The 25,775-nt window shown below is 40.9% G+C and overlaps 1 protein-coding gene across 1 annotated transcript in view; it reads left to right on the top strand.

Moving 5' to 3' along the window:
* LOC117368577 (vomeronasal type-2 receptor 26-like) overlaps positions 1–25,477 on the top strand; it is a 65,314-nt gene extending 39,837 nt beyond the window's left edge. Inside the window, exons 5-7 of the mRNA XM_033962308.1 lie at positions 13,181–13,387; positions 17,353–17,479; positions 24,573–25,477. Coding sequence (XP_033818199.1) covers positions 13,181–13,387; positions 17,353–17,479; positions 24,573–25,477 — 1,239 coding nt within the window. The remainder of the gene's footprint in view (positions 1–13,180; positions 13,388–17,352; positions 17,480–24,572) is intronic.
* The last annotated feature ends 298 nt before the right edge of the window (positions 25,478–25,775 follow it).

The raw sequence follows: 25,775 nt of genomic DNA on the forward strand, positions 1-25,775 counted from the left end.
CAGACGCAAAGAATGAATTTAGCCTATCTGCAATCTGTTTATCTTCCTTGATGCACCCTTTTCTTCCTTGGTCGTCAAGAGGGCCCACTGCCTCTTTTGCTGGCTTTTTTCCTTTAATGTATCTAAAAAAAGGCTTGAAATGTTTGGCTTCTTGTGCTATCTTTTCCTCATAGACCTTTTTGGTGTCTCTTACCGCCTTGTGACATTTCTTCTGGTGAATCTTGTGGCTCTTCCAGGCCTCCGTTGTTTGTTCACGTTTCCATTTTTTAAATGAGTTCCTCTTTTCCCTTACCGCCTCCTTCACCTCTTTAGTTAGCCAAGCCGGTTCTCCTTTGCTCTTATTCTTCCTTCCTTTTGATATTTGTGGAATGTAGAGATTCTGCGCTTCAGTGATGGTATTTTTTAGTAGGGACCATGCTTGTTCGACCGTTGTGATGTCCGCTGCCCTTTTCTTAAACAACTTAATGTGCAAAATTTTATACCTGCTAGTTATTATATCTTAAAAAGTGACCATTCCACATCATCTTACAAGTCAGAGCTAACCCATGAGACCACCACAAACAAAACCATCGCCGTCCTCAACCTTAAGCTGGATAAGCCTGGCAGTGCTTAAAGATAAACTTGACTTTTATGTGGTCCTACTTATGCAGTTCTCTTGGCTGGTTTAGTGCCGAATGTCGCTGATTACCTGGTCAAGAGCCAACCCCACCCTCGGAACACCCCAAAAACTAGTTTTGAGTTTAGATCTAACTGGACATTTTCAGCAAAGCGCTACTATTACTGCTACTTATCATTTCTTTTTTTATAATTCTTTATTAATTTTCAAGTCAAGTTCAAAAGTGCATTAGAATTTTCATACAAGTATTATCATAAACAGTACTTACATTCGATCAATAACAATGCAAAATATATTCCCCCCTCCCTTCCACTATATCCAATCAAGATATAATACAAAATATATTCCCCCCCCCCCCCCCCCCGGATGTATGTGCAAATCAAATAGAAAATAAAGGCACTATACAACTAATCTGAATTAACCAAATTCGTTAATGGACCCCATGTTGTTTTAAATTTCAGAAAACTAATCTAAACCAACCTGTTCAACCGATTCGTGACCAGGAATGCCTAAAGTCTTCACTGCTTTCTCACACTGTATGACCTACCCTTCTTGTAAATCTTCTCGACCTACTTCCTTTTGACCAAAATCTCCCAAACCCTTCACTGCTTACCCCACACAGTACGACCTGCTCCCTATTGTCTCACTCTTATGGCAAACCCTCCCTACAATGTTACCTCACTCTATACAAACAGTCATGCACTCAAAGCCTTCTTGTTTCTGTTTTTTCACTGTATGTTCCAGCTCTTTTATTTTGCACTGCACTATATTGTACTCAAAGACTTCATTGTTTTTTTTCGCTGTATGTCCAGCTCTTCTTTATTATAAACCGCCTCGAACTAACTTGGCTTTGGCGTATATAAACAATAAATTATTATTATTATTAAATAATTTATTATGACCCAATATATCTGAATTCATTTTTTCATATCTATAACATAAGCATAAAGTTTCCCACCAAAAGGAAAAATTAAGCCTGTCCCAATTTTTCCAATTTTTTGTAATCATTTGCATGGCAATCCCTGTCATAATAATTAAAAGCCTGCTTTTATACTTGTCTAATGGAGGTTTAGTTTTCAACAATGTCCCACAGATTACCACATTGAAGGACAATGGAATAGATGTTTCCCGAATCAAATTAATTTGTCCCCATATTGATTTCCAAAAGTTGAGTGTCAAAGAACAATAGGACAACAGAAGATCCACTGTCCCTATTTCAAGATGATAGTGTCAGTCAGCATCTATTAGACTTTGAACTATCTAACTTTTACAAATGAACTGGGGTCCAAAAAATTATATGTAACGAAAAGAACCAAGTTTTTCTCTTAGATGCTGACGCTGTACATCTCATCCTCCAAGTCTAAATCCGTGGCCTTTGAGTAGCAGAAATCTGCTGCTTTATCTCAATGCTCCAAATGTCTTTTAGGCTTGTTTTAGGTTTTTTATTCAGATATTCAGATATTAATTTATACCACTTGGCAGCCTGATGCCCTTGCAAATCTTCTGGAAACATAGGCCCGGCTGCTACTTATCATTTCTATTGCGCTGAAATGCATATGCAACGCTATAGATTGTGCTGAAAATTAGCAGTTAGTCTCAAAAGGACAATTTAACTGGCCAGGAGCCATTTCTGGTCAGTTAAGAGGCTCTTTTTCAAAACAGAAAAATGGAAAAAGCATTGATACTATGAGCTGGATAATCAGTCAGAATTACTGTATATGAGCACAGATTCTGATTAACCAATTAAAATTAAATTTGAGGCTGATATTTGAAATTTCATTAACTTATAATAGTAGTTCATTTTCTGGATTTATTTCTGTATTTCACATATTTATATGTTGTAGTGAGTAAAAGAAAAGGGGGATAATAGTTGGTTTTAAGTTTAGATTTTTGAGTCTGATGTTTCAGAGGGATCTCAGTATATAAATTCAAAAAGTAAATGAGTTTCATATTCTATTTTTAACTTTATCAATTTGTTAGATCAATATTCATGATAATATTTAAACTGTATAATATGGGTTGTATTCAAATTATTTATTATATTTATAAACAAGGGTAAATATTAATTGAATAATATTTAATATTAGACTTTCAAAAAGTTAAGTTGCTGGTAATGTGAGGAAATGTGTAATATTATCTAGTGGGAGCTTCTATTCATTAGTCTATATGGGTATTTCCAAGTGGTCATGTTATCTAATGGGGAGGGGGTGGAGGGAGGGCAAGGGGGTTGTAATGGGTTCTGGATGTGTAATGGCCTAATGATACTTATGTGTTATTTTTGGAGATATATAAACATAAATTTTTTTGATTCATCTTCTACGGTTATAATCAATTAAAATTTATCCATGACATTAAAGTTGTTTTCCTTAAATGTTAATGGGCTCAACAATCCCATAAAAATGGAAAAAAATTCTTAATATTTTTTAAACAACAAGAAGCAGATATATATTTTTACAGGAGACACAGTTGTCTGCTGTTGAATTGGCGAAGCTGGAGGGTGAGTGGGTCAAACATAGTGTTTCTGATCCTGCTGTTGGGAATAAGGCTGGGGTGGCTATCCTTGTACATAAAAAATGCCAATTTGCAGTCAGGGTAATCAGCGCTGATCCTTTGGGAAGATGGATTCAAGTTGACTTGAGCTCTGGAAAAGTTATTCTGAAGTTTCTTAATGTTTATGCTCCTAATTCAAATCAGGCTGAATTTTTTAAAGCTCTTCAACAGTTGATTCTGCCACTGGCCACTTCTAATTTAATAGTGGCAGGGACTTTAATGCTGTCATGGATCCATTGTTGGATAAACAACCAAGAAAGCTTATGAAATCTATGGGATTGGATAATTTAGTACAATCTTGTAGTTTAAAAGATATATGGAGGATTCTTCATTATAATGCTTGGGAATTTTCATTTTGCTCCCATGTGCATAAATCATTTTCGAGAATAGATTATATTTTTGTTTCAGATTCATTGATTTGACGGATTACAAAATCTGGCATAGACATTAAGAAAAAACTTAAAAAGAATATTCTGATTTGGAACAAAATATAAAAGATCTGGAATCACAATTGTCCTTGAGATGGGAGCAAACTAATTTACAAGCCCTTTTGAAAGCTAAATATAAGTACAATGAGATTTCCTCACAAATGGCTAGGAAAGATTTTTTTTCCCAAAAGCTCTGTATTATGGAAACTCGAATAAAGCAGGAAGATTGTTGCTATTGTACATGAGAAGGGGGAAACCCATTCTCAAATTGGAAATATTTTAAAACAATTTTTGATATATTATAAAGCCTTATATTCTTCTGAGCATTATTCAAATAAAAAACTTGAGGGTACAGAGTTCTTAAAGTTAATAAAGGGACTAATAATTCCCGAGTATATAAGGGGAACTCTTGAGGCGCCTATATTAATGAAAGAACTTCAAACAGCATTGAAGTCCCTTGGAGTTGGTTCTGCTCCAGGTGGTAATGGTTTCACTGTAGAGTTTTACAAATCTTTCCAAATTACCCTATTACCTCATATTTTAAATTTATATCAGGCTCAACTAATTAAAGGTTGTATTGCAGTTAAATTGGCAGAATCTTTAACTATAGTTTTGCCGAAGCCAAATAAAGATCCTACGTTGGTTTCAAATTAGAGGCCTATTTCTTTGATTAATGTAGATGGAAAACTGTTGCCAAGCTATTGGCTCTGCGTTTGGCAAAGGCTTTCCCTTATATTATAGGTCTGCATCAAACGGGATTCGTTGCTCAAAGACATTGTTCAAATAACACCAGATTGGCTTTTCACATGCTAAATTTAACAAAAGCCATGGAAGATCCGGCTTTCTCTGTGTCCTTGGATACAGAGAAGGCCTTTGATTGTGTGGAATGGACCTTTATGTATCAAGCAATGGATTGGTTTGGTATTGGTTCTGGATTTATACAAATGATTCAAACCTTGTATAGTTCCCCTTCTGCTAGAATGTATATTAATAATACTTTTTCAGAAAATTTCTGCCTGGAGAGGGGAGTTAGACAAGAGTGTCCGCTATCTCCTCTGCTTTTTGACATTGTACTGGAACCCTTGCTGTTGGCCATTCAACAGGCAGAGGAAATACAGGGTATTCCTTATGCAGGTCGGGAATATAAAGTCTCTGCTTATGCAGATGATATTTTACTTCATTTGAGGAATCCTGAAACTACCATCCTGCATTTACTGGATTTAATTGACCGATTTGGTAAATTTTCTGGATATAAAATAAATTGGAATAAATCGGAAGTTCTTCCACTAAATGTATATTGTCCAAAAGGTTTATTTGATTCATTCCCTTTTATATGGACAGAAGAGGGTATAAAATATCTAGGTATTTGGATGCATAAAACTGTGGAAGAGATGATGAAAGTAAATGAAAAATTTTTATTGCTGAAAGTTACAGAAATGTGTGAGCATTGGAACCCTTTACATCTGTCTTGGTGGGGGAGAGTTCAAACAGTTAAAATGATGATTTTTTGCCTGTGGTTTGCTACCGAATGGGTATGTTACCAGAGTTTTTTCAGGGGTCCTTTTATAAGAAACTGTATAGTATACTTACTAAATTTGTTTGGCTAGGAAAAATTGCTAGAATTGCTTTAGTATCTTTACAAAAATCAATTGTGGCAGGTGGGGTAAATTTCCCAAACTTTTATAGGTACCATCAGGCCTATATAATGCGTCAGGGTATGGACTGGGTCCTTCCAGAGCTCATGGATCATCTTCCTGATTGGTTGTCCCCATTATGTCTGTTTCATGTTTTGAGACCTAGTTAATCACAGGTCTTTGGAACAAACTTTCTACCCCGCTGCGGAACCTGGGCTCCCTCCAATTATTCCGCAAGCAACTGAAAACCTGGCTTTTCATTAAAATGTAATTCTATCCCCTTATTCTTCTCTTCTATTGATAAGTTCATGTAACCCTTCCCCCCCCCCCCCCCTTCTCTTCCTATATTTTAAGTTCTTGTAAACCGTGATGAGCTCCACATCCGTGGAGATGATGCGGTATATAAACTTAAGGTTTAGTTTAGTTTAGCTTTTCTTAATTATGACGTGGATTGCCATGCAGATGATTACACGTAATTGGAAGAACTATGATCGCCTCAACTTCCCTTTTTGGTGGGAAAACTTATGCTCCAGCTACAAATATAAAAAATGAATGCTGAGATGTTAGGGAATAATAAGGTATTTACCGTAAATTGGTGTGGGGCCTGTTGACAGCTTTTATTGCTTCTATATAGTTGTCATTTCTCTTTATTTTCTTTCTGATTTCCATACACATCCAGGGTGGGAGGGAAGGGGGGTGGAATGTATTACTACTTTAAATAAGAGTGGGGTATTGGAAGATTAAGTGTATTTATATTATTGATTAAGTAAAAGAGGTTGGAGGAAAATGATTACTTTGAATATCTGTAAGTTAAATGTGCTTTTTTTTTATTTGTTATACATTCAGTATTGCACTGTCATCACTTGAAAATCAATAAAGAATTTTTTTTTTAAATTTATTTATTTATTCATTCAATTTTCCATACTGTTATCCCAAGAGAGCTCAGACCAGTTTACATGAGTTTATTCAGGTACGTAAGCATTTTTCACTGTCTGTCCCGGTGGGCTCACAATCTATCAAATGTACCTGGGTCAATGGGGTTTAAGTGACTTGCCCAGGGTCACAAGAAGCAGTGTGGGTTTGAACCCACAAACCCAGGGTGCTGAGGCTGTAGTTATAACCACTACGCCACAATCTCCCCCTTAATTCAAACTTAATTCCAAAACAGATTATTTACAAAGGGAGAGGGGAGAAACATAAAAAAAAAGAAGTCTAACATGTATAATCAAAACAAGGGAATAAAATCTGTGCAAGTTAGTTAGTTGTTGACAAGATTTTCTGCGAGGGGGTGTTTCTAGAGCAGTTTGTGGTCATGATATTAGCAGTGTTGTGTGATAAGACATTTTTGGGTGATAACAAGATAGCAAATCAGTTTCCTTGTGCTGGAAAGTTCCGCTCCTCTTTCATGCACAGAAGCTCTTCACCCCCTAAACCTTGGATACAGACTTACGATCTCCTAAGAACACCCAAATAAAGAAGACAGGGATCATCGTTGGAGATTCCATCATACGCAATGTGGACAGCCACATCGCAGGAGGAAGGGAAGATAGACTGGTCACCTGCCTGCCTGCTGCTAGGGTGAAGGATGTGGCCAGCAGGTTCACCAGGATCATAGACAGCGCGGGAGAAAGGACACTGTTGTGATTATCCACGTGGGAACCAACGATGTGAGCGGACGGAAGTACGACAGGGAAGAAATGAAGGGCCAACTCCGCTCACTCGGAAGAAAACTGAAGGTCAGGGAGGTGAAAGTGGTCTTCTCAGAAATCCTCCCAGTACCGAGAGCGGATGGTAAGAGACAGGATGATATGCGAGCAACCAACGCTGGGATGAGACGATGGTGCGACAAGGAAGGATTCGACTTTGCGCGCAACTGGACGACATTCTGGGGAAGAAGCAGATACTGTAGAAACGACGGCCTAAAACCTCACCAAGCAAGGAGCAAGAGTCTTGGCTGAAAACATGAAGAAGACCATTGAGAAGGCTTTTAAATAAGGAACAGGGGAGAGTCGACAGTTGACATCCAGTCGATGGCCCGGACATTAGGTGATCCCCAAGATGGATCTACAAACAACTGCTCAGATAAACGGGAAGATCATGTTGAATTCGAAAGTGACAGAGAAAGAGCGCAAAAACATACAAAAAGGGCTATGAAGACTAATAAGTCCAAGAAAGCAACACAAAGGGAGCTCAAATGTATGTACACGAATGCCAGAAACTTGACAAACAAGATGGGGGAACTGGAAGAAATAGCAAGAAGAGAAGAAATAGATATCATTGGAATTACCGAAACTTGGTGGAATAAAGAAAATGAATGGGATACAGTACTGCAGGGATACAAACTATACAGAAGAGATAGAATAGGGCAGAGAGGGGGAGGAATTGCCTTGTATGTCCAAGAAGGAGTAGAGTCCATCAGAGAAGGGATGACGGAAGGAAAGGATAAACTGGAGTCCCTCTGGATAAAGATTCCAAGACAGAGCGGAGCAGACACAAAAATTGGCCTCTATTATCGACCCCCAGCACAGACGGAAGAAACAGACACAGCAATGATAGAGGAAATCAACCATGAATGTAGAACAGGTAACTTAACAATCATGGGAGACTTCAACTTTCTGGAACCTAGGAACCTCAAACTGTGGCAGGGAAACAAAGTTCCTGGAGATAATAGGAGATTGCTTCCTAGAACAAATGGTGGGAGAACCGACAAGAGGAACCGCAACCTAAATAGCATAACTGGAAGGACAACAGACGTGGAAGTCACGGCCCCACTAGGGATGAGCGATCACAACAGGATCAATTTTAAGATTGGCATCGGGATGGGGAAATGAACCAAGACTCAAACCACAACCTTTAACTACAGAAAAGAGAATTACGAAAGCATGAGAACCATGGTTAAAAAACGGCTCAAGAAAAGGACAGCCAAAATCAAAACGGTCGACCAAGCATGGTCGTTACTAAAAAATACCATCACTGAAGCGCAGAATCTCTACATTCTGCAGATATCCAAAGGAAGGCAAAATAAGAACAAAGGAGAACCAGTTGGCTAACTAAAGGGGTGAAAGACGCTGTAAGGGAAAAGAGGAAATCGTTTAAAAAATGGAAACGCGAACGAACGACGGAGGCCTGGAACAGTCACAGGGTCGACCAGAAGAAGTGTCACAAGGTGGTAAGAGACGCCAAAGAGGTCTATGAGGAAAAGATAGCGCAGGAAGCTAAAAACTTCAAGCCCTTTTTTAGATACATAAAAGGGAAAAAAACAGCAAAGGAGGCAGTGGGCCCTCTCGATGACCAAGGAAGAAAAGGGTACATCAAGGAAGACAAACAGATGGCAGATAGGCTAAATTCATTCTTCGCGTCTGTCTTTACCAAGGATGACACTGCATCAATGCCCGAACCACGGAAAGTATTCAAGGGTGTAGTTGAGGATAGCCTCACCACAGTGAATGTGGACTTGGACATGATATACTATCAGATCGACAGACTAAGAAGTGACAAGTCCCCTGGACCGGATGGAATTCACCCGAGAGTGCTAAAGGAAGTTAAGGTGGAGATCAGAGAGCTATTATAATCCCTAGCTAATTTGTCAATTAGAACTGGGCGAATACCAGACGATTGGAAGATAGCGAATGTCATCCCAATCTTCAAAAAAGGATCGAGAGGAGAACCAGGCAACTATAGACCTGTGAGTCTTACGTCGGTTCCTGGGAAGATGGTTGAAGCATTAATTAAGGATAGCCTAGTGCAACATCTGGAAAATCACGACCTGATGAGAGCTAGTCAACACGGCTTCAGGAAGGGGAAGTCATGCCTGACGAATTTACTTCAATTTTTTGAGAAGGTGAACAAACAAATCAATAGCGGAGAACCGGTGGATATAATATACTTGAACTTCCAGAAGGCATTCGACAAGGTTCCACATGCTAGGCTTCTGAGGAAACTACAAAGCCATGGAATTGAAGGGGATATACTAAGATGGATAGGCAATTGGCTGGAGAACAGATTGCAGAGGGTAGGCATAAATGGGAAGTTTTCAAACTGGGAAAAGGTGACAAGCGGAGTGCCCCAGGGCTTGGTTCTTGGGCCAATCTTATTCAATATATTCATAAATGACCTGGAAGAGGAAACGACAAGTAATATAAGCAAGTTCACAGATGACACGTAACTATGCTTGTCAGTTGGGTCACAAATGGTCAGCGAAGAACTCCAAAGAGATTTGAACCAGCTAGAGAAATGGACGGAAAAGTGGCAGATGAAGTTTAATATAGAAAAATGCAAAGTGATGCATCTGGGCACGAAGAACAGGGAACATGAATATAAAATGTTAGGTGTGACATTGGGCAAGAGCAAACAGGAAAGGGATCTGGGGGTACTGATAGATAGGAACCTGAAGCCGTCGGCTCAATGCGCAGCGGCGGCAAAGAAAGCCAACAGGATGTTGGGCATGATAAAGAAGGGTATCACGAGTAAATCGGCGGACATCAAAATGCCGCTTTGCAGAGCAATGGTCAGAAGACACCTGGAGTACAGTATCCAACACTGGTCTCCTTACCTAAAGAAGGATATAACCCTGCTGGAAAGGGTGCAGAGGCGAGCCACGAAACTAGTAAAAGGTATGGGAAATTTGAGCTACAAAATGCCTCGGAAAACTAAGCTTGTTCACCCTTGAGAAGAGAAGACTGCGAGGGGATATGATAGAGACTTTTAAAATACTAAAAGGTTTTGACAAAATAGAGCAAGAAGCATCGTTATTCACGTTGTCAAATGTAACTCGGACAAGAGGTCATGGACTGAAATTGAGGGGCGACAGGCCCAGGACGAATGTCAAGAAGTTCTGTTTCACACAGTGAGTGGTGGACTCTTGGAATGCTCTCCCAGAGGAGGTTGTGAGGGAAACCTCCATTATGGGATTCAAGTGCAAGTTGGATGCACACTTCCTTGCAAATCACATTGAGGGATACAGGTAAATAAGGTCTTCATCAGGGAACACCTAGATTGGCCTCCGCGTGTGCGGGTCGCCGGACTAGATGGACCAAAGGTCTGCTCCGGTGAAGGCATTTCTTATGTTCTTAAGTTCCGTTCTCTTTCCTCAGAGTGATCTCCATTGACCACTACCTAGCGGTCAGAGACGCTTAGCCCACTGGTCCCGGAATAAAGTGGTATCTGCAAGGCTGTAATAGATAAGAGCACAGTTTGGGCTGACAGATTCAGGTGCCCTGAGCTAAAGTGCGCTGGTTCCCGGCCAGTTAAAGTTTCAGACTGGGAGCATGTTGGTTCGTGAACAGTAGCATCTTTACTGCCTTCCGGAAGGGCGGTAGGTTCTCAATTCGCCTGATAGCAAGGAGTTGGCTCCATAGTTTAAGCATTCTGTATGAGTACGATCACTTCTGGGCTGTTTCCAGGTGGAGGTGGTTTGCTGGAGGGTTGGACAGTCTGAGTTCAAGTTGTGATCAGAGGGGCTGCCGAGGATGGTAGATTGGGAACTTCCTTTCTATGTAGTCACGGGTCACGCTGTGGAAGCATTTAAAGACTAACATGAGTTGTTTGAAGATGGAGCGTTGGTGTATTAGAAGCCAATGTGCCTGGTTCAGTGTGGGGGGAGATATGGCTGAAAGGGCCAAGATTCTGTAGGAGTCTCAGTGCTGCATTCTAAACTCTCTGTGGTCAGTGTTGTTCCTTGGCCAATAGACCTATGTAGAGACCATTGCAATAGTCCAGGCGGGACAGTACAAAGGCATATAACATCTGGGTGAAGTCTGTTTCAGAGAAGGAATGGCGGATGGGTTCTAGTTGTTATAGGTAGTAGAAGGAGGCAGATACTACCTTGGAAGTAAGGGTTGATAGGGTCAGACCCTGTGATAAGTGATAATCTTTGGTCCATGCCTAAGGGATTTCATCTGTTTCTTGTCTCTCTGAGGGTGACTTTTTTTTCTTCATGCCTCTCTTAGTGCCCTTTCGCCTACTTCTTCTGTAGGGTCATTATACCACTTTTGAAGTCTTGGAACTGCATTGCTGCGGTGGCACTGGTCATCCTCAAAGGATGAAGCCAATGTTTAGAAATAGATGGAAATTCCACTTACAGGGAAATTCTATAAATAATGTCTAAACACGGACATCCAGTCTGCAATTTACTTGATTCACGACCCCACACACATAAGAACATAAGAATTGCCGCTGCTGGGTCACACCAGTGGTCCATCGTGCCCAGCAGTCTGCTCACACGGCGGCACCCATGTCAAAGACCAGTGCTCTAAAATGAGTCCTGCCTCACCTGTGTACATCCCAGTTTAGTAAGAACATGTCCAGCTTAGTCTTGAAACCCTGTACTTCACAAACAGTTCATTCGTCTTACAAAAAAATAGAAATATATTTCATACGTGCTTCATATTAGTATCAATAGTGAGGTGATAACCCACTTAGAATTGTCAGATATGCAGGCTATAAATTTTTAAATAAATAGCCCTACTTTTACAAAACTGTGAAAGCATTTTTAGTGCAGGGAGGCACGCTGAATGCTCCATGCTGCTCCCGATGCTCATAGAGTTTCTATGAGTATCTGGAGTAGCGCAGAGCATTCAGCGTGCCTCCCTGCGGTAAAAACTGTTATTGTAAAGATTAATTTGAATTTGTTTCCCTTATATTTATCAACTTAAGGTAGAGGGAGAGGGGGGAAGTTTATTATTATATGTTTTATATGATAATGGAATATATGGGAGGGAGAGATGGGAAAGGGGAAGGGATAAGAATTTATGAAATATATCAATGATTGTTTGTAAGTGATGTATTTATTGTTAATATGAATGAATATATTTAACACTTAATGTATTTTTGAAAATGAATAAAGAATTAATAAAAAAATAAATAAATAAAACTGTTATTGTAGTTTTGTAAAAAGGGGAGTGGGGGTAGTTGCATCATTGTTTACTGAACTATGCTGCTGATTGTGTTGAGTGTTTACTGTTGAAACAATAAAAAACATTTGAACATATATGTGCATTCAAAGTTTTCAGCAGGTGACTGAAAAAGGGGTGTGGACAAAGGAAGAGCCTAGGCAGGTTGGAGTGTTCATTAAAGATGGGCACAGTATTATAGAATGCCAGAGACCCACAATTTATATGCCAAAATTTACATCTGGTATAAATCCTCATAACAAAAGCTGGATGTGAATGCTGGTGCTACACAGCATTCTATTCTATAAGAGAGATGTGAGAAGATGTGGTAAGATTTGAGTCACTTTTTTGCTCTTTCCAAAACTACTAGGAGGAGGGGGCATGTATTGAAGCTGCTAAACAGAAGATTTAGAACAAACAGAAGAAAATTAAACTCTAGAATTCGTTGCCAGAGAATATAGTAAAAGCAGTTAGCTTAGCAGGGTTTCAAAATTAAAAAAAAAAAGGTTTGGATAACTTCCTAAAAGGAATTCCATAAGCCATTACTAAGATGGATGTGGGGAAGAAGACAAGAGAGAAAGAGGGAAGAAGAAATCCACTGCTTATTCCTAGGATAAGCATCATAAAATTTGTTTTACTTTTTGGATCTTGCCAGGTTCTTGGGACTTGGGTTAGCCAATGTTAGAAACAGGATATTGGGCTTGATGGACCTACGGTCTGTCCCAGTAACTCTTTATGTTCTTACATTCTTAAGTGCAAAATTATTTTTTCCCATTGTGTGAATAATGCAAATGGTTTTAAGTCCAAAGATGAACCAAACAGATGATTAAACTAAGGACATACCAAACTGGCTGGAAATTAAATACAAATTGACCAACTTGTCCAGTGCAGTTTTTTTCTATAGTTTAATTTTGGAAATGACATGTAAGAAAACACTTCACTGTTTTCATGTTGCTTCTAAAGGAAACCCATTCGTAAACTCGGGATCAGATTGTATGTCCTTGAAGTTAGCAATGTATCCCTGCAATTAATTTCACTAAAATTAATTTGCTTTTCCATTAGCTTCATCGTTATCTGAAGAACCTCCACTTTAAGAACATTCTGGGTGAGGAAATCTCTTTTGATGAGAACGGTGATATCACCATTGGGTATGATATTGTAAACATGATCGTTCTGCCCAGTGGCGCGTGGTCAAGTGAAATCGTTGGAAGTTATAACCCGTTTGCTCCACCGGGAAAGGATTTTACCATCAATGAGAAGGGAGATCGAGTGGGACAAGTCATTTACACAGGTCAGATTTGAGTAACACAAAAACAAGATGGAAGACACTGAATCACACACATACGATGCTTCTAATTACAAATAAAGATAACAATACCAAGGCTGATATTTACAAGACTGGGGCTTTTTATGTGAGGTTAACTGCAGAGCCCCCTAAGGTACCTCACTGCTCTTCAGGGATGTCGGGATGTCAGGTCTCCTAAAATTGCTTCTCCCTCCAACATCCCAATCACTTGTTTTGTGCATTTTTGTTTTCGGACATGCTTTTTCAAAAATGGTTTAAAAAGATAGACACTGAACACCAACACATCCATTTTTAGAATAAAACAAGACAGACACGTTGCAGTGGGGTGTGTTTTTTTGGGGGGGTTATAAATCTTTATTAATTTTCCATACGAAAACAATGCATTGAATTATACATATAATTCACTTCAAGACAGCACTTACAATCATTGAAACAAAACATTTCCACACACACACACACCCTATTCAAGAACCCGAACTCTTTCATTTGGGCAATTAATACAATAAAATATAATACCACCCTCCCTGGATGTGCAAATCGAATAGGATAATCCAGCTATCAATGTTAACAAAATTTGTCAAGAAAGCCTTATGGATTAATTTATTTGTTTGAATTTCCTATTTGTACAATTCATTCTGCATTTCCCAAACAAGTTTGTTCTTGGATATAATTTTTAAATCCTTAATAAAAATAAAAAAACAAACAAACAAATCAAAATTTGTCAATGGACCCCATGTTAATTTAAATAAATAAATAATTAAGACCACTTTGTTTGATAAGTTTATTACTTAGTGAGTTTTATTATACTGAAATTCTATTTTACAAATATTTGCATTTTTTTTCTGTATTATTGTACATAAGAACATAAGAACATAAGCGTTGCCTCTGCCGGGTCAGACCAGGGGTCCATCGTGCCCGGCAGTCCGCTCCCGCGGCGGCTCCCCAGGTCCATGACCTGAAAGTGTTCCCTACCTAACCTAAAATATCCATACCCTATTCGCTCAATGTCCTGTAAGGTAAACCTCTATCTGTACCCTGTTATCCCCTTTGCTTCCAGGAAATCATCCAGTCCCTTTTTGAACCCCAGAATTGTACTCTGTCCTATCACCTCTCCGGGAAGCGCGTTCCAGGTGTCCACCACCCTCTGAGTGAAGAAGAACCTCCTTGCATTCGTTATGAATCTGTCCCCTCTCAGTTTTTCTGAATGACCTCTTGTTTTAGTTGTCCCTGCTAGTCTAAAGAATCTGTCCCTCTCCACCTTCTCTATGCCTTTCATGATTTTATAAGTCTCTATCATGTCCCCTCTCAGTCTCCGCTTCTCCAGGGTAAAGAGCCCCAGCCTGTCCAACCGTTCGGCATATGAAAGGTTCTCCATACCCTTTATCATCCTCGTTGCCCTCCTCTGGACCCTCTCGAGTATTGCCATGTCCTTCTTGAGGTATGGCGACCAGTATTGGACGCAGTATTCCAGATGCGGGCGCACCATTGCTCGATACAGTGGCAGGATAACTTCTTTTGTTCTGGTAGTGATACCTTTTTTGATAATGCCCAACATTCTGTTCGCTTTTTTTGAGGCCGCTGCACATGGTGCCGCCTGCTTCATTGTGTTATCCACCAATACCCCCAGATCTCTTTCTTGGCTGCTTTCCCCGAGTACCCTCCCTCCCATCGTATTTTGCTGAATGTCCAGCTCTTTTTAGTATAAACCGCCTAGAACTTTTGGTTATGGCGGTATAAAAGAATAAAGTTATTATTATTGTTATTACATGAAATTTCTGCATTCATTTTTTCATATTTATAGCATAAACATAAAGAATTCCATCAAAAGAAGTTAAGACTATCCCAATTTTTCCAGTCACCATTTGCATGGCTATCCCAGTTACTATGGCAAGTGGTCTGCTTTTCTATCTATCTAATGGAGGTTTAGGTGACAACAATGTACCTCATAAGATAACGGAATCGAAGACTCCAAAATCAAATTAATTTGACCCCCATATTGATTTCCAAAAGATGAGTATCAAAGGTCAATAAAACAACAAATGATCCAGTGTCCCTATTTCAAGATGACAGTGCCAGCATCTGTTAGATCTTGAACTGTCTAACTTCTGCAAACAAACTGGGGGTCCAAAAAACTCTATGCAACAGAAAAAACCAAGTTTGTCTCATAGATGCTGACGCTGTACATGTCATCCTCCAAGACCAAATACGTGGCCATTGAGTGGCAGAAATCTGCTGCTTTATCCAGGGCAGGATTAATTCGTCGAGGGCTAGTTGTTTCGTTTTTAGAAGTTCGGTGTCAAACCATTTGTTATATTTGTTTGCATTGCTTTTGCTATTACGTTGGGGGCAATTTTATCTAGAATGGATGTGCTAGTTATTGTCCAGTAATCCCAGAAATCGATTCGTTCTACCTCCGTTTGCTGTTCGTAGTGTGACCAGTATTCTTCTGGATTAATATAGCCTCTTGTGTGGTGTTCTCTTTTTATCATTGGACATGTTTTAGTTTTACTGTAAGACCAGATTAACTTGAAATAATAAGTAAAATGGTCAGACCAGATATCGTGGCACCCGGAGCCTTTCAGTAGAGAGATGACAGGGTCTTGGATTTCTTTAATGGACATGGCTACCACATCTAAATGATGACCTTTTTTCATGTGTTTGTGTGGGTAAAGGGAGGTTGTAGTTGAGTAGGGATAGAAAGTGTTTAAAGTCTTTCGCGTTTGTGTTGTCCTCTTCATCTAAGTGTATGTTTATATCTCCTGCAGGAAGGACTAATTGAATTATGTATGACAAATTCACAGAAGTCTTCTTTGGCTTTTGGCCAGCTTTTTGGTAGGACATAGAATAATATGCAGGATAGGGATTCTTCTAACTGACAGTTGCTGATTTTGCAAGCTAAAATTTCTAGTTGGTCAGTCACTTTGGAATCTAGTAATTCGAACTCAAAGCCTTCTTTAAGAATAATTGTTAATCCTCTTCCTTTTTTTCCCGGGCGGTTTAGCGTAAGGATTTTGAAATTGTCTGGTAGGAGGTCAATTATTATTGGATCATCTTCCAATAGTAGCCATGTTTTGGTTAGAAAAAGACAGGCTATTTGCTTGCTAATGATCCAATCATTAATTAGGAAGGCTTTATTCCTGACAGATCTAGTATTGAGATATGCACAGGGAATAGATGCGGATGTGGTAGGTTCGACAGAGGTAGTGGTTCATTGTCTTCTTTTATTTGAGATAGCGTTAATGTGATTTGTTGTGTTTTCTTGTGGGTTAGTGATGTATAAAATAGATGGATCAGGGTAGTTGATTGGTTGCAATTGTGGGTGGAGTGAATTGACATCTTTGATGTTGCCACTTAACAGGCAGATCAGTAAAATCAGAAGGAGATTCATGTTTGCAGTGTAGAGTATTTCTTCCTGATTCAGAAATTGTGTTGGTTCCCCTGTAGATTCTTGATTTATAGTTTGTATGGTTGTCTTAAGGGTTAGACAAAGGGTTATGAAAGGAATGCATATTTTGCATCTCATTACTATTTTAATTGCCTAATGCGACTTGTGGTGATATACCACAGGTGGAACAAGGGCTCAAAACTAATAGTAAAATAATCTCAGCTCTTTGTTGGGGTCATTTAACCATCCAGGAACTTCAGTCCATGCAGAACTAGGATGATGTTTTCTGCCCCCTCCCCCCCCCATGGTCCAAAGTCCCCCAAACCCCCTGGTAGTTACCTTCCTAATTGCTGGTGGTTGAGGGGGGGTTTGAGGAGGGCAGCCAGGAGCGATGCCCCATCGCTCCTGGCCTCTCGGGCACCTCTGAGAATATGCCACCCCTAGCTCATATTCGCTCATATTTAGAGAGAAATGTAATGCTACACTTGGAAATTTACAAACCAGGGATACATCAAGTTATTCAGATTTATTCTCAATCCTCAGACTCCTCCACAGTCCAGATGCAGCCCAAGTTGTCTTCCTGGGTCCAGGAAATTAACCAAGGAAGGAAAGCCTATCTGCTGCTATGACTGTATCCGCTGTCCAGAGGGAGAGTTCTCCAACCAAACTGGTGAGTGATATCATTTTAATATGACATTCTCCTGGGCACTGAATATTACTGGGTCAATATTCAGCCCTGATAGTCAATGGTTGGTTTGTTTTTTAAATGCAAGATGCTATGACTATAAAATCCAGATATTCAGGACTGGTATCTAGATAAAGTTAGTATACAAATAGATGTACAGTAGAACCTTGGTTTACGAGCATAATTCGTTCAAGAAGCATGCTCGTAAACCAAATTGCTCGTATATCAAAGCGAGTTTCCCCATAGGAAGTAAGGGAAACTCGCTTGATTCGTTCCCCCATCCCTGATGCCACCGGTGCTGCTCCACCTTACCCCCCACTCCTGAGGCCACCACTGCTGCTCCACACACCCCCTGCCAGAGAATTCCTCCCTCCCCAAGAACCGGCATTGCCCCCCTGAACCAGCATGGCTTCCCCCCTCCTCCCCCTCCGCAATCCGGCATCCCCCACCCACCCAAACCCAATCCCTTACCCCGATCTGACACAGGCACCAGCACCAACGCACAGGACATACCGTAGCCGGAGTCCGAATCTCCTCCCTCTTGCATGCTCAAGGCCTTCTGGTTCTTGCTTTCTCTGAGATCTCCGAGAATCTTGGAGAGAGTGAGAACCAGAAGGCCTTAGGCATGCGCAGATGCTCAAGGCCCAGCCCAGGCAAGAGAGAGAATCTTCGGCACCAGCACGTCCTGTGCATTGGTGCTGGTGCCAGATCAGGGTAAGGGATTGTGTTTGGGCGCGCGGACGGAGGATGCCAGATCACGGGGGCGGAGGGGATGCTGGATCGCGTGGCGGGCTCACAAATCGAGTCAACGCTCGGTTTGTGAGGTACAATTTGCGGAATATTTTGCTCGTCTTGCAAAACATTCGCAAACCGAGGTTTGACGCTGTGAGTTCGTGTAGTCACGCATGGTGTGGCCCTCTGAAAATTAATACCACTAATCATTTCTATAGTGCTAATAGATAAAAACAGTGCTGTAAAGATTATTTGCAAGTACTGTCTCTGTTTTTTGTTAAGTGATTTGCCCAAGGTCACAAGGAGCTGTGGTGGGAATTGAACCCAGTTCCCTGGGATCAAAGACTGGTGCTCTAACCATTAAGAACATAAGAATTGCTATACTGGGAGAGACCGAAGGTCCATCAAGACCAGCATCCTGTTTCTAAAAGTAGCCAACCCATTTTCCAGGCTATTCCTCCACTCCGAAATAGAAAATGTGGCCCCTGACAAGCCTGATATAAGCTATGAGTGAACCCAGTATTTGGTGCTTCTTAACTGGGTGGGAGAGGCTCTGACATGGTTAAGCAGAATTCTGCACATCTCGTATTCCACCAGTGTCATTTTATTCACGTTACCCCTTTCCTGAAGTTCCTTCACTGGCTCCCCATTCGTTTCCACATTCAGTTCACACTCTTCGTAGTGACTCGTACATATGTATTCACTCTGCCGCTCCTCAGTATCTCTGTCTACAATCTGCCCTGAGAACTCTGTTAGTCAGGCAACCCTTCTCCTCTAAGGCCAACTCCCGACACTGTTTCTTTCACATTGCTGTACCCTATGCCTGGATCAACTTGCCTAACTCGGTGTGTCAGGCTCCATATCTGGCAGTATTGAAATCCAGGTCGAAAGCCCTCTTTTTTTAAAACTGCATTTAGGTCCTAACCAACTTTAAAGCACCCATTTCTTCTGGTCATTCTCTCCTTAGTCCCTCAATTTATCTGCCCTATCCCCTTCTAATTCCCTACTTAAGAACATAAGACTAGCCTTACTGGGTCAGAGCAATGGTCCATGTAGCCCACATTTCTGTTCCCAACAGTGCTCAATTCTGGTCAAAGGTACTGGTCAGGAACCCAAATAGTAGCAATATTCCATGCAGAATTCCCAAAGAGAAGAAAGATTCCAGAATCCACAAATAGTAGCAACATTCTACGCAGACTTATAAGCAGAATCCCCAAAGGGTAGAAAGATTCTGGAATCCCCAAATAGTAGCAACAATCCATGCAGAATCCCAAAGAGTAGAAAGATTCTGGAATCCCCAAATAGTAGCAACATTCCATGCAGAATTCCCAAAGAATAGAAAGATTCCAGAATCCATAAATAGTAGCAACATTCTACGCAGAATCCCCAAAGGGTAGAAAGATTCTGGAATCCCCAAATAGTAGCAACAATCCATGCAGAATTCCCAAAGAGTAGAAAGATTCTGGAATCCCCAAATAGTAGCAACAATCCATGCAGAATTCCCAAAGAGTAGAAAGATTCCAGAATCCACAAATAATAGCAACATTCTACGCAGAATCCCCAAAGGGTAGAAAGATTCTGGAATCCCCAAATAGTAGCAACAATCCATGCAGAATTCCCAAAGAGTAGAAAGATTCTGGAATCCCCAAATAGTAGCAACATTCCATGTAGAATTCCCAAAGAGAAGAAAGATTCCAGAATCCACAAATAGTAGCAACATTCCATGCAGAATCCCCAAAGAATAGAAAGATTCCAGAATCCACAAATAGTAGCAACGTTCCATTCAGAATTCCCAAAGAGCAGAAAGATTCCAGAATCCACAAATAGTAGCAACGTTCCATTCAGAATTCCCAAAGAGTAGAAAGATTCTGGAATCCCCAAATAGTAGCAACGTTCCATTCAGAATTCCCAAAGAGTAGAAAGATTCCAGAATCCACAAATAATAGCAACATTCTACGCAGAATCCCCAAAGGGTAGAAAGATTCTGGAATCCCCAAATAGTAGCAACAAATCATGCTACCAATGCAAGGCAAGCAGTGGCATCCCCTATGTCTATCTCCTGCAGAGCTTTCTATAAAACCCAGCAAAGAATTACATAATGAGCAAATGAAGACAAGAAGAAACAGGTCAGGTTCTAACTGTACCGAAAGTTGGCTCATAGTTAGAACCTTGTAATCCCATGCATAGACTAATTTCTGTACATAGAACCATGTAATTTCTTATGAAATGAAGGAATGGTTAAGTTGCAATAAATCCTCATGAGTGTTGTAACATCTACATGTCAGCTAGAACCCGGAAGTTAAAAATACAGAAAATTGTCACTTAGAACCCTGTAATTCTAAGGTCACGATAAGACAGAGTAGGAAGGATGCGTTACTCTCCACACACCAAATTTTTTGAATTATGAACACAATTAATCATGCTAGCCCCCATTCTCCACGGTCCCCTTACAAGGGCATAGCCAACATACTCTAATCTAAATCTAAATCTAAATCTTGGGTTTATATACCGCATCATCTCCACAGGTGGAGCTCGACACGGTTTACATGGATAGGAAGCAACGGAACTCCAGTGGGTTTATAAAAGTAAGTAAGAGAGAGGTTAGGTGTGATAATAATAGGGAGGGGACGGGTTACGTTTTGGAGAAGAGCCAAGTCTTCAGAAGCTTACGGAATGGTAGAAGGGGGCTCAAGTTGCGGAGAGGGGAAGGGAGACTATTCCAGAGCTGAGCGATTCTGAAGTGGAGGGAGGACCCGAGTTTACCGACGAGGGAGATACCCTTTGAGGAGGGGACGGATAGTTTTAATTTTTGCGTGGATCTGGTGGAGAATGGATTTGAGGAATTCCAGGATAGAGGAATAAGAGGTGGAAGGATGCCGTGGAGCATCTTGAAGGTTAAGCAGGCACATTTAAAATGGACCCTGGAGATGACAGGAAGCCAGTGCAGCTTGGACAGGAGTGGAGAGGCATGGTCAAATTTGCTTTTTGAGAAGATGAGTTTGGCCGCGGTGTTCTGGATTAGTTGGAGTCTGTGGAGGCTTTTCTTTGTTAAGCTAAGGTAGATGGAACTCCCCCTCACCCCCCAGCCCTCCCAAGCTCCTCAACCCAGCCCTCATCTCTCCCTGTTTCTTCCCCCTCCCAAGGTATTTTGTGATTGTTTTGAATTTCATGTATGCGTTCTCTTTACCACTTTTCAATAAAAACATATATTATTTTTAAAAACCCTGCTAGAGTTGAGCATGTCCTGATCCGTTGTCAGCAGAACACTTTTTTTGTTTAGGGGGGCCCAAAAGCTCCACCCCAGACCCTACCCAAGCTCCACCCCAGAATCCACCCAAGCTCTGTGCCAGACCCCACCCCCATAATAGTGCTAATTGTAATGCTATTGTTTCTATTCATTTTTCATATACTGCATACACACAATATAATCATAGTAACAATGCATAATGGTTAACCACAAAATTAAACTACACTGTATGCTTCATAGCATTCATTCCCACCAGAACACCTGGCCTTGGTCATACATGCAGAACACAGATAACCCCTATGCAAATACAAGACCACAAACTAACCCCCGCCTTTTACAAAATCATAGTGTCGTTTTTAGCACTGACCGTGGTAACAGCTCCGATGCTCATAGGAATTTTAAGAGCATGGGGAAAGTTACAGCTATGTCCGGCGCAAAAAAACATGCTACAGTTTTCTAAAAGGGGAGATAAAAGAACTAATATATGCAAATGAAGCCCTAAGATGCCAGACTCTACATTGCATTATAACACCAGAGAAATGGAAAGCAATTAATTTCTTCATGAACAGTGCAAGATATAAACAGCAGATATAAATTCTCAAGACTGACACATTAAAAATAAAATCATATTCCCTCCCTTTGGTGTCTGGTGATTTTATTTTTCTATCATCTTTTCCCAGTCTCTGGTTGTACTTCCTTCTGTCTGTGCTCTGTGTTTCCAGGACCTTCTTATCCATTTGCTGTTTTTCTCTCCTACACTTTCTGCTCTACATCCATCTTTGGCATTAACTTTTAACATTCAACTTTCTTCCATCTTTCTGCATTCTTTTCAGAATCTACTTTTACATGTCTTTCCTTCCCATCTATCTATCCATCTTCTCTGTCTTTCTTCACCCCTTTTCCCATCTATTTATAAGAAGCATTTCTTTTATCTTTCTTCCTTGCCACATCCATTGCTGTGCACCATCTCCTCCCTCTCCCATGGTTTGGCATCTCTCTCATTCTCTTCCTTCCCTTCCCTGGTCTGGCATCTATCTCTCCTTTCTCTTCTAGTCTGTCCTCCTCTTCCTCTCTCCTTCCATCCCTTCTCCAGAATCTGACATCTTTCCCTTCTTTGAGTCATCTTTCCTCCCCCAGTGTAACATTTCACCTTCCCTCCTCTCCACCACTATCATGTCCAACAATTCTCTTTTCCTATTCCCTCCCCCACTGGCAGTATCTCCCTTCTCTCCCTTCCCAGCACCCCTTCTCCTTTAAGTGGTCTGACAACTCTCTCTCTCTCTCCTTCCATCACTCTTCTCCAGTATCTGGCATCTCTTCCTTCTTTGAGTCCTTCCCAACCCACTCTCACCCATGCAGCATCTGTCCTTCCCTGCATCTACCCTCCCAGCAACCGTTCTACCTGTCTTCACAACCCCCTACCCTCAGCCCATGCAGCATCTGTCCTCCCTGTTTTCCCAACCCCCTACCCCCAATCCATGGGGTTTAGTGTATGTTCTTCTCCCCCCCCCTTGCAAGATCCTGCAGCATGGTATTTCTCTTCACCTCCCAACTCCTCCACACCTCCTCCCTGGTCGCTGTTATTTTAAATCTTTGGGCAGACACTGCCTCAATTAGATCAGCCTTTTACTTTCAGTCTGCCCCAGAAACCTTCATTCAGCAGCAGCCCACCTAGGCAGAAACAGAAAGTCGCAATTGAATAAAGATTTTCATGGCAGGCCTACAGCAGAAGGTTGATCTCATTGACACTGAGGCTACCTGAAGATTTAAAATAACAGCAACTGGGGAGGAGGTACGGGGGAGTCAGGATATGAAGAGAGATGCCAGAAGACGTATGAGGAGAGACTGGAAGCCCTGAATATGTATACCCTAGAGGAAAGGAGAGACAGGGGAGATAAGATTCAGACGTTCAAATACTTGAAGGGTATTAACGTAGAACAAAATATTTTCCAGAGAAAGGAAAATGGTAAAACCAGAGGACATAATTTGAGGTTGAGGGGTGGTAGATTCAGGGGAAATGTTAGGAAATTCTACTTTACGGAGAGGGTAGTGGATGCCTGGAATGAGCTCCCGAGAGGTGGTGGAGAGTAAAACTGTGACTGAGTTCAAAAAAGCATGGGATGAACACAGAAGATTTAGAATCAGAAAATAATATTAAATATTGAACTAGGCCAGTTACTGGGCAGACTTGCACGGTGGAGGATGGGCAGGGGAGGGCTTCAATGGCTGGGAGGGTGTAGATGGGCTGGAGTAAGTCTTAACAGAGATTTTGACAGTTGGAACCCAAGCACAGTACCGGGTAAAGCTTTGGATTCTTGCCCAGAAATAGCTAAGAAGAAAAAAAAACTAAAAAAAAAAATTTTTTAAATGAATAGGTTGGGCAGACTGGATGGACCATTCGGGTCTTTATCTGCCGTCATCTACTATGTTACTATGTTACTATGCTGCAAGGTCCTGCTGGGGGAGGGAGGGAGGAAAGAATAATACGTTACATGCTAAAAATTTAAAATTAAAGCAGCTAAAAGAAAAGGTAGGTGAGAGAGCAGAGCCACCGCCAATTTTTGGGAAGGCCACAGACCCTGTGGCTCCCCCGTTCTGACACCTATGTCCTGATCTGTGTCAGCTGTGATCTCAGTGGTCAATTTAAAATGGACCTTTCCATGTCCTAGTGGAACACCCTACATCCCATCAACAAACAACTATAAGAATGATATAAGAATGGTAATGAGTTAGTGATGAGATTCATACCCCAGTAAACACCGTAAGGTGAAGGGTGTTTGAAACTCATTGCCATAACTTAAAAGATATCAGGTTTTTGGGTATCTTTCAACTTAGTTCAGTACTTTCCATGATATGATTGATGGTTGAGCAAGTGGTGTTCCGATATATTTACATCCTTTAAAAAATGAACATTTCAGGCTCAAGTACTTCTAACAGGATAAGATTTGCAGGAAACTCATTGTTACTTGTCTAATGTTTGCTACTATCTGCTAAACATTGATTTTGAAATATGCTTTAATATAAGGGACAAGTGTTCATTTGTAGTCCTGTAACTCAAACTATTTATGAGATTAATGAGACAATATTTTTCATTCTCAGATATGGATACCTGTACAACATGCCCAGAGGACCAGTGGTCCAATCCAAACAGAGATGCCTGCATCCCCAAAATGATAACATTTCTGTCCTACGAAGAGCTTTTGGGCATAGTTTTGATTCTTATCAGCATTGTCTTCTTTTTAATCACTGCTGTCATTCTGGGAATCTTTATTTATTACCGAGACACTCCCATAGTGAGAGCCAACAACCGGAACCTCAGCTATATTCTCCTTATCTCCTTCATGCTCTCCTTCCTCTGCACCTTGGTATTCATTGGACGTCCTAAAAAAGTGACTTGTCTTCTCCGACAGACTGTTTTTGTGATCACGTTTTCCATCTCTCTCTCCTCCGTACTAGCAAAAACTATCACTGTGGTCACGGCCTTTCATGCCACCAAGCCTGGAAGCAAGCTCCATAAATGGATGAGTTCCAGGGTCTCAGTTATGATAGTCCTTTGCTGTTCTCTTATTCAAACTGTTCTGTGTCTTGCCTGGTTGTTCACTGCTCCCCCATTCCCATATCTTAATATGAAATCAGAAATTGGATTAATATTAATTGAATGTAATGAAGGGTCAATAGTTGCATTTTACTGTGTTCTGGGTTACCTGGGATTTCTGGCTGGTGTCAGCTTCATTGTAGCTTTCCTAGCAAGAAATCTACCTGACAGTTTCAACGAGGCCAAGTACATCACCTTCAGCATGCTGGTGTTTTGCAGTGTCTGGGTCTCCTTCATCCCAACTTACCTGAGCACCAAAGGCAAGTACATGGTGGCAGTGGAGATATTTGCTATTCTGGCCTCTAGTGCTGGATTGCTGGGCTGTATCTTTATGCCCAAGTGCTACATTATTCTATTGAAACCTGATAGGAACAGCAGGAAATATTTAACAAAAAACTTGAATGAATAGTATTGTACAAATGCTGGATCGTCTCAACATTTTCCCATGAGGCACTCTACTAGTGACCCTTTTCCATGTAGATAATTGTCAGTTCAGTTCTACTCTGTTTCATGTCTTTTAGTCAGTTTGCAATTAACTACAGCACACCACCTTGCATCCCAATACCCTACTTTCCTAAGGAGTCTCTCTTAAGGGACTTTGGCAAGTCATGAAATCAACATTTCCACTTCTAAGTGCTGTTCGTTTCTATATTTCCAAAATGGCTGCCTCCACTGTACATGCACTCCAGCAAAATTATATTATAAAT

The sequence above is a fragment of the Geotrypetes seraphini genome, chromosome 10 (genome assembly GCF_902459505.1).
Source record: "Geotrypetes seraphini chromosome 10, aGeoSer1.1, whole genome shotgun sequence".
Taxonomy (NCBI): Eukaryota; Metazoa; Chordata; class Amphibia; order Gymnophiona; family Dermophiidae; genus Geotrypetes; species Geotrypetes seraphini.